This window comes from Mya arenaria, chromosome 7, assembly GCF_026914265.1.
Source record: "Mya arenaria isolate MELC-2E11 chromosome 7, ASM2691426v1".
Classification (NCBI taxonomy): Eukaryota; Metazoa; Mollusca; class Bivalvia; order Myida; family Myidae; genus Mya; species Mya arenaria.
The window spans coordinates 5738899-5749317 of record NC_069128.1 but is presented as its reverse complement, the minus strand read 5'-3'; the positions used below and the strand labels follow the sequence as shown (position 1 = coordinate 5749317).

Below are 10419 nucleotides of genomic sequence, written 5' to 3'. Positions count from 1 at the left end.
TAATAGATTGTCAACGTTTTCCGGGTGGTTCCGTGGTCTTGTGTCACACTAGTCAATCCAGGGACAGCAGTTTCTATTCCCAACCGCAACACTTATATACTAATAATCTTCCGGGATGGACGTTAATCGGGGTCCCGTGTGACAGTTCTATATTTTGCGGCACGTCAAAGAATTGGATTTGCTCAAACCAGGGTTTTATTGTGTCTGTGCACCATTCTTGAATTATTTTAGATAACTAACACTCTTACCAGAGCACTCGTCGAATGGGCAAGGCCCGAGTGCGAGTTAAAAGAAGCTTACACACCAACTGGTGGTTGAAGCAATTCAGCAACCCAGTCATAAGTGCAAACAATGCTGCTTTTTTACAAGAGTAATGCAATGATGAAAACGGCAATAGAGCATGTCATTGGACAAACAACATGTATGTGTTTTATTAATAATGGCATATATTTTGTTTGTATTGTTTATTAAGGTTCATAAATCTTCGTCTTAGTGTGAGAGTAAGATCACAACCTAGCCCGACTTTAAATTAAAATTAGCTTCATATATTGTTATGAACACAGCAAATAAAATGCAAGAAATAATAATTTGACAATATAATGAAAGGATTGAGGAGATGGCTACATAAATCATGGTTACCGAACTGGCATCTTAACGTTGTCAGTAGGACTAAAACATTCGAACGGGGTCTGCCGCGAAACATTCAGACCACTCTACCGGCTGATTTAAGTAGACAAATTACATTATATATAATATTGAACCTTTCGGCGACATATACAGTACAACATTTGGGGTACTTCTCCCAAAGGTTGTACTTTTTCATGAACATCCGGCGCTTTACCTTTAGGCGACAGTCTAAAATTGTATATTCTCGATGGCTGGTATTTTGGGAAAAAAACATCATTGATTATGCTTTACTACATTTAATTATGCATATTTTATGAAGGAATATGCAAAGGATATATTATTATAGGATATATAGCATGTAATGATAATGTCTTCCAAAGGTTGTTCAAATAGGCAAAATGTCCCAAAGGTTGAATTTGTATATATATATATATATATATATATATATATATATATCCTATAAGCATATGACTTAGAGGTGACCTAGAGGAGGCAGAAAGGGGAAGTTAAGCATACTTTACGAATAGTCTCTGACATACGTGAGTCAAGACTGATAAATTGAGTGAGGTCGGCCAAGTTTGATATAGACAAAGAGAATGATATAGACAAAAAAAAAATTGTACTTCAGTTTTCATTTTAATAAGGCCTCGCTGTCATTCTGAATATCAATGAATAAAAGCAATACATTAGACATGAAAGAACGACATATTTATGCAAAAGAACCTTGTTTTATTACTTAACTTGGTGTTCACTCATACCTGTGTGAATTCAATTTTAAGGATCACACCGGTTCACTTCTGTACCTGTTGTACATCGCCACGAGGAAAACGATGGAGGCTGGCCCTATCGATGCTTTAACCAATGATGCAAAGTACACACTTTCGGAGGAGAAACTGCTCCGGAAATATCAAGGCTCGGCAACAGACGAGGAAACGACGGATGTGAAGTTTGAGGCTAAAGCATTGGTAGGTGCTCAACATAAAGAAGGACATGCATATTCTGTGTTTTAATTTCTTGTTAAAAAGTATATAATTTTTAAAATAAAGGAAATCTTTAATTCCTGAAAAAGTAAGAAACGTATGTTGTCATAGCGTGGTCAACATTGTTGGCGTAAATGTTAAATTAACATTATGTCTGTTGGAAGCAACACCAGGATTGCATTTAAAATATTCTATGTTTAATCATTGTAATTGCTGAAACAACAAACTCCTATTGCATCTGCATGTTTTAACTATATTGCTGAATGTAAACTTGCTTCCTAGACATTGAACGTAGTGGTCGACAATGGAGAGGAAATCTACCCATGTAAAGCTCTCGACTGCGACACAGTTAACCAGGTGAAAGCCAAGCGTCTCGACCAGATCTATGTCAACTACCCGGCCTCGCAACTTCCCGTAGATCCCACTGAGCTTCTTCTTGGTAGGCATAGCAATTTAATTGTGTCTGATACTTGCTCAAATGACTTATATAGGATCGTACATGAGTTGCCAGTTAATACAAAATATATTAAAAATAAGATAAAGGAACTATGTGAGTCTTTGTCAAACATTTCACTCTTGCCTAACTATTTTCAGAAAATTTGAATTCAAGGACAAAGGGCGTATGATTCAATTTATAATGACATCACCATTCATCGCCTAAATTATAATTTTTACTCGTTTGTCAGTAAACGTTTTAATAGTGAATAAGTTGAATGAAATAACGTCAATTGAATTTACATAACACTTGTGTAATATAATGAAATACTTAAGTATTGTTTTACACCCGAAACAAGGAAAGGCAAGATATAAGTTCGCACTAATAGCCTTTTGTGAGACTGCTCAAAGGCAATGGTATACTGATATCTATTACAACCATTATCAAGAAAAATTGATCCTTAAAAATCAATTTATTTTATGTTATGCTCGTCTGTTGTTAAAGAAACATGCAGCTCTTGTGTTGTTATTGTCATGTTCATATAAGAGTCGTTCAAATATGAGGAACGTTTTATTGGTAGTCATAGTGGCAACATTGCTGCAAAATGATGGTTTCCTTGTTCACATACATGTTTAGCATTCCACTGGAATTGGCATTGATTAATGTGTCCTAGAATTCTACAATTCTTCCACATACACAAGTCATGTTATTTAACTTGAAAGGCAACATAGCAAGTCAAACAGCATTTCATACCGACTTAAATATGGCTGAATCTGGCAAAAATATCCAAGAGCAAAGAGCGTATTGTTAGATTGGCTGCTTTCTGGGTAAAAACGCATTCGAAATTAAAGCAAATGATGGTGTAAAAGGCTATTTTGTACGGTAATGTTGCACGATGGGTATCTTTCCAAAGGAATGGAACAAAGATCATAAAAGATGAGCCGTGACCCGGCTGACCATAATGGTAGGCTCTGATAATAATATTGATACTGTCAAATACATAATATTTATTGTGGGACTTTAATAGACATTTCTGCAAAGAATCAAGCTATAACGGTAACGCACCGCTGCTACCACTTGGAATAAAATGCACAATTGCATGCTTGGAGTTATTGGACATTTAATGAGCTGACAAAATAGATGGGCTTTGACATGTGCGTGTTGTGATCTTGTTTAAAAAGATGATTCACAAATGATGAAAAGTAACATCCAATTTTCAGCATTTTTTTCATATTATTTCTTATATTAGAGTGGCATGCCGGATTCAGTGGACGTATGATACTTCGTGATAAAGACAACACGTCCAAGCGTGATGGTGAATGGATTCGTGTTAACACACTGGCGCACTACGCAGTGGCCGACCAAAGTAACATGGCCCTCGTAAATCCACGGAATGCTGAGCTCAGTCAGCAGGAGGATTATGGTACTGTAGATTGTATTAATTTCACAAGGATGTAATTATGATTGTTTTGCTAATCAAACATGTTACGAATTTAAGACCTGGCAAAATATTAAATTTACAGTTACTTTTAAACGTCATAAATTGGCAACAAAAAATAATAAGTCACGCAAAAAGTACCAAAGAAAATAACGCAATCTACGTCTATTTATTACAGTTAAAGAATATTACCGACAAAATTGTGAATCAAATTTAAGAAAAATTAAAGTCTCCGGATTTAATTTAAAGGAGATACAAAACACTTTGATTATAAAATTGATAATTTGGAATGATACCAAGACAGTTTTTTGTATTACCACAATTTTTATCAACCGCGTACAAAAAAATAACTGAGGCTTGGTCATTTTGATGCTGCACAACAGTTTTGGAATTATATAAATGAGTTATCGCCGTCCTCATCTCTTCACCTGTTTGAATGTTTTGACAACAAAAATATACATGTAGTTTACTATTTTAGCTTATGTTTCTTAACTCTACTACAACCCTGCTAACTGTTAATAAATCATACAAGACAAGAATCCCCCCAAATTACCACTTATACCTATTTACAGTGAACTTGGCACAGATTGACCCTTGCTTCGATGTCAACAGTATGGGGTCAGACCAACCGTTGACGGCCGAGTGTTCCACTTCGCATGACGAAGAAAACCCGATGGAACTGAAACAGTGGCACTTGGTATTTAATATTATATCTTTCATCAGTGATGTGTCTTTAAACTGCTTGTATTGAATTAAAAAATTGACAAATCGTTAAACATCACATACATTTAGTAGTTTTTAATTGCATGTTACGAGTCATCATATGATACACACATCTAGCTCTAAAAACAATAAAAGTAAGCGAGCCTTTCGCACGCTTTCAAAAATATTTCCTGGGCGCTTTGAATATAATTGTGTATAATGTGACAGATTCTTTTTAACGCAAGCCTTCTCCGGTAAAAAAAGAAAAAGGACCAACCGGTTTTAATCGTGCTGTTATATTGATGTATTTACGTCGGGTTAGTTAATGTAACCAAAAATACATTTAAATTTGATATATTTTTTAAAACAGTGTAAAGATTTAATGATTGGGCTATGATATTTTATCATATAAACCCTGAATAGAAACAGAGTGCTAGTATTTAATTAAATATGTAAGTTGAATAAATATTATTTATAAGAAAAAAGGATTTTTGTCTTATGTTGCCTGCTTATAATTTAAATATATCATTAAATTTAAGTTAAAGGATGATGATGCAAACAAGAAGGAGAAATCTGCCATTGATGAGCTGTACTTGAACAGGCTTATCACAACCAAGGTAATTGTTATAGAATGGGATGTGAATCACTACTAAAACCTGAACATATCGTAACATATTCACTTAACTGACCGCCCTGTTTGTGATAACATAAGCCCAAGAACAGTACAATTGTCAAAGGGCAAGGGAAAAATTCAGTCGGCTAATCTGAGTGGGCAAGTCAAATAGAAGATAAGTTGTCAGCAGAAACAAGATTTAGTTTGTAAATTAAATAATGAAATTTTACGTATTTTATATAATCAAATAGAAATGGATCTGATAAAATATTTTTATTCGGTCGATTCAAGTGACTCTAAAATCGAACGTTTATCTTGTGTTTTAGATGATCTATTGAACGCTTTTTCATCTTTAGAAACTTGTTCTTGCTTTTTTGGTGTTGAAATACTATTGAAATGTCTGGTATATTTTATAGAACCTAAACCAGTACAAGCATTCATACCTAAGTCACTCATAGTAACAAATGTAGCACTTTGGTATTATGCTCTTGTTTTATTGAAGAAATAAAGAATGGGAATCACGTTCAATGATTTTGACCTACTGAGCTTAAACATTTATTTGCATAACGTCTTAAGTTACTTATGTTTTACAACATAACGTATATATTGTGATTTACATGTAATCTACCCCTATGCACTATGACTAGGTAAAGGAAATAAACCGTATCTTATAATGTCGAAGACATGTTATACAAACCTACTTCTTTCCGCGCAGTTGTCACTTGTGAAGTACATAGATGACTTGTTCAGCCTGGTATTGGAGAGCAGCAAGTGTCCTCCGCCCGTCAAGTTCCTCTATGATTTCCTGGATGATCTTGCAGAAAAACAAAAAAATAGATCCCGACACACTCCATGCCTGGAAAAGCCATAGGTAAGCCCAGTAATTTGTTGAAAGGAATGATGATCGTCGTAAAAGCGTGTTCTTTTATTAGCATACTACCAGGTATATGTTAAATAGATTTATATGTATTAAAGCTTGCATGAAAACACGTTATGCTCTTCGAAATATGTTGTTTTTACAATTTGTTTTAAATAAGTTTAACATATATTTTATACAATACTTAAGTGAAAAACTACAGAAACAAGCTCAGTAGCCAAAAGTTTAAACATAAACCCCGTTTAATGGCACTGAGTATTAATGCCAAAGACATAGAACACAAAAAATCACAAACGAGAAACATGGAACAACTGCACAAAACTCCACAAACAGCACAGTGCATATATACTATATAAAAAAAACTAGGTATGGTTATCAAGGATTGTTAGGAACCGCCTTGGAACGGTCAGTAAAATGTAAATTTACTGGGGATACTTAGTGAAATAATTTATATTCATTGGCATGAAATTTCGTGGTTTTCTGAAAATTTACATTTTCTTTGGTACTTGAATTCGTGTTTTTTTCATTTTGTGAAGAAAAAAAATCCGAAACTGCGATCATCCTAAGTCGTTCGCAGAATCACCACGCGCTGTGCACGTGATTTTCGTATTCTACGTCACACCGTTTAAGACACTGTCTAGAGTAGAACAACATGCAAATTAGTGCATGTACCAATGTCAATTATCGATTTAATTGGAAATTAAGGTCATAAAAGAAGATGTACCCTGATGAGAGATATAGTTATGCGAAGCCATTTAATGCCAATTAAGAATTTGCAAACTGTGAAAACACCGAAAAGTTGCGTATATTTGAGTAAACAATCAATGTAATCGATTAAATATTTCATTAAAGAAAAATATCGAGTACTGATATTCAACACGCAAATAAAAACACAGAGAATTGATTTGGTAAAAAAACACAGTGAATTGATTAGGTATTTTATTTATATATTAGCAAAACATTAACGGTACGATATATTGTGAGGTCTGTATTAACGCCGTATACTGAGATCTCTGTAAAGACTATACTAGAGTATGTTCATAACATGGCAAATGAAAACGTGAATAAAGGGTCTATATTTCGTGGGATCTTGAATTCGTGGATCACACAACCCACGAAAACCACGAACATTAATGTCCCACGAACATTAATGATTTCACAGTATGTGAAAAACGTCAGCATAAAAATGATCATGATAAATGTATTAAATGATATTGATCCATGTACAAATACTATTTGATTTTTGCATGTTACTTCATTCGTATCCGGCTATCCTCTGCCGGTCCTTTTTGACATCATCGACGGCCGTAACTACCTAACAGAGGTCTTGAATGCAATCCACTGCTTGAATTGGTTTGTATTCTCAATTATTCTCCTATGTTTCGTCTAGCTACTCCATTCGCATCTGGGCCATGCTTATCAAGACACCATCAATTCTGTTCGATATCAATGCCCCGTCCTATGTTTCGGAGAGTCTGGATGTGATCAGTCAAGTCTTCATTGAGAGCTTCAGTCGCACGGAACAGGCCGTGTCAAAGGTTGAGAAAGTTTTTATTATTAAAATTCTTTGGGAATGATATTTGTACATTTTAAGCATGCTTGTTACACATGTAACAAGGGACAAGTCACAAGAAAGACAGGTTTTTAAATTTATTAATATCTGCCTGCCACTTGTTTTTATTTGATCATTTTTACCTTTTTATAATATCTGTTAAAACTTTATGTATAGTGTAATTTCGATCATCTATTTTACATATTAGTAACGCACGCAAAATAATTTCAAATGCTACCCGATGACTTCAAAATGACATGGGGACAACAGGCATAAATATTTAACATTGAGCTATCAGAAAAGTAGCATGTGGGTCGGCTGCCTTAATAGATTTACTCCGTAATGTTATTAATCTGTAGGTACCAATACTTGGTTAACCGTTATGACCTTATGTCATCTAAATAATTTACTATGGACAAAGGACATATGGATTAGCTGAATTTTAATATGAATAGATCACCACACCAATCTGGGCTTAATGTGTTTGTACCTGCAAATTAACGGAAAAACCTTTCTCACTGAATTCCGGATAACACCTATTAAAGGCAAATTGGTACACCACTGTAGTACATTATGCACACATATTACAAAACATATTGATGCTTATCTATTAAAATAAGATTGATAATATTATGAAAATACTTTATTCTAGGAATCGCCAACTCAGAAGCTTATTTTCCGAAATGAGCTGACGAAGTTCAGAACACATGTTCAGGAGTTCTACAAAAATGTCAAAGAGAACGTGCAGAAACCCGATGAGCTAGGACAATACCTGACAAGTATTAACAGAGTACGTATTCATTTAACCTGGTAGTTTGAATGGGTCTATCACCCAAATAGTTAAGGATTCTAATTACACCAAGACGAAAGTTGTCTTGTAATGTAGGTGTCCACCTTTCACCAATGAGGTGGTGGATTCGAGTCCCTCAAGCGTGTGAGTTGTCTCTTGGTGTATGGATCCACCTTTTACCCAAGAGGTCGTGGAGATTCAGCCCAACACGTTTGGGAGTGATGAAGTGGTGTAGGTGTCTACCTATCATCCAAGTGGTCACAGATTAGAGTCCATCCAGGGTGAGAGTGCTATAGTTGTGAAGGTGTCCGCCTCTCACCCAAGAGGTCTTGGAATAAATCCCAATTAATGTTAGAGTGGTCTAGGGTTGTAGGGGAATAACCCCAGGGTAAGGGTGGTCTAGTTTTATGGCTGTATTCCACTCACTGAACACTTGCTCTACCAAGGAAACAAACCCTAGTATGAGTCTATGAGCAACCAACTTTCTTCTAAATTGAGCTTAACAAAATAAGAATAGTCTAATCAACATGGTAAAGGAGACATCTCTCCGTTAAAGGATTGCATGAATGGTAGAGTAGCTAGGTATATATTCCTCAACAAAGGTCACATTTATAAATGTTTCTTCATGAAAGTTGGTCAGAATGTTTCTATTAATAATTTCTAAGTCAAGTTTAAATCTTGGTCATGTGCGGTCAAAAACTAGATCATTAGGTTAAATCATAGGAAAAGCTTGTTAGCACTCTAGAGGTCACATTTATGATTTTATGTTCATGAAACTTAGTCAGAATGTTTATATTGATTAGCTGTAAGCCAAGTTCGAATCTGGGTCATGAACTGTAAAAAACTAGGTCACCAGGTCAAATTTAAGGAAAAGCTTGTTAACACTCTAGAGGTCACATTTATAACTGTATCTTCATGAAAGTTTGTCAGAATGTTATATTATTAATCTCTAAGTCAAGTTTGAATCCGGGTCATGTGTGGTCAAAAACTAGGTCATAAGGTCAAATCATAGCAAAAGCTTATTAGTACTCTAGAGGTCACATTTATGACTTTATGTTCATGAAACTTAGTCAGCATGTTTATATTGATTAGCTCTAGGGCAAGTTCGAATCTTGGTCACCAGGTCAAATAATAGGAAAAGCATGTTAACACTCTAAAGGCCACATTAATGACCATATGTTCATGGAACTTGATCAGAATGTTATTCTTGATGATCTTTAGGTAGAGTTTGAACTGGGTAATCAGAGGTCAAAAACCAGGCCACTATGTCAAATCATAGAAAAACTTTGTAAACACTGTAGAGGTTACATTCTCTCTTTGATCACCATGAAACTATGTCAGAATGTTTGTATTTATGAACTCTATGTCACACCTGAATTGGATCAGGTGAGCGATACAGGGCCTTCAGGGCCCTCTTGTTTTTTAAGGTTATTTTTGTTTCTCCCAATTAACCGTTTTTAACACATTGAATAGATATAAAACTCATTAATGCTTGAGGCGTAGTACGTATGTAACACATAGTACTGGCTACTGTGACAATGAATCCAAGATTGATTCATATAATGTGATGTTATTTGGCGTACCATTTTCAGAACCAACAGGAAACTACTTTCAACAAGAACGCAGCACTTTACAGATTATACGAGCAGATCAAGCCATATACAGACGAGGTATCAGAACTTTATTTGATACATATATTATTTAGTTTTTTTGTATAGGATTGTCTTGTTTTAGCTCACCTGAGCACAAAGTGCTTAGCGTTGTGCTCAGCGTTGTGTTCTCAGCATACTGCCAAGACCAATGTCCTGTTTTTGTTGTTGTCGGCTTATGCCCCTTTTTGACTGAACAAAACCCAACCTGGATAAAAGTAGGCAGTTTGCTGCAATGTCCTGTTGTTTATCCGATTTAAAAAAAAAATCCTTTTCGCATGACTTGTATAACAATCCCTGTTAAGATTCTGTTGGTACTATAATCTTTAAAACTCAGCCACAATCTTTATTAAGTATTTTTTAAAGTGGATTATCGTTAGGCTGCTGCATTGCTTATACATATACAAATTGACATACCTTATCCCAATGGAAATGATTAGCACGCTTTTACTTAATCCAGTTCTGCACTTTTCCAAATGGTTAAGCAAGCAGATCTCCGCATTTCTGATAGCTGGGATGCACCAGCACTCTTATATAAGCAGCTATTTTGAGCAACAGCCCACGTTTGTTTATATTTTGAATGCCGCATTTCTTGCACACTGCAGCAGTTTGCAGAATGTTTATCTACAAAACACGTTCAAGGATGTTGAGTAACACAGTTATTCAGTTTAACGCATTTAAACGAGCTGAAATTCAGCAACAGCTTATCAGCATTAGAAATCATTATTTATATAACTGTAAATTAACAGGCTTTA

General features: G+C 35.1%; 1 protein-coding gene across 1 annotated transcript; it reads left to right on the top strand.

Annotated features, from left to right (window-relative positions):
- The first annotated feature begins 1387 nt into the window (after window positions 1-1387).
- On the top strand, window positions 1388-9693 carry LOC128240527 (plexin-A2-like). The gene is made up of 9 exons (XM_052957186.1): window positions 1388-1592; window positions 1890-2046; window positions 3293-3466; window positions 4054-4178; window positions 4723-4800; window positions 5512-5667; window positions 7064-7211; window positions 7878-8015; window positions 9608-9693. The coding sequence occupies exons 1-6, from the start codon at window positions 1458-1460 to the stop codon at window positions 5665-5667; spliced, it is 825 nt and encodes a 274-aa protein (XP_052813146.1). The 5' UTR covers window positions 1388-1457; the 3' UTR covers window positions 7064-7211; window positions 7878-8015; window positions 9608-9693.
- The last annotated feature ends 726 nt before the right edge of the window (window positions 9694-10419 follow it).

Bases quoted from the DNA above. Each gene is read 5' to 3' on its own strand.
- LOC128240527 (XM_052957186.1), top strand. From the start codon at position 1,458: ATGGAGGCTGGCCCTATCGATGCTTTAACCAATGATGCAAAGTACACA. The intron at 4,179-4,722 runs GTATTTAATATT...ATTAAATTTAAG, and splicing joins AACTGAAACAGTGGCACTTG to TTAAAGGATGATGATGCAAA. The intron at 4,801-5,511 runs GTAATTGTTATA...CTTTCCGCGCAG, and splicing joins ACAGGCTTATCACAACCAAG to TTGTCACTTGTGAAGTACAT.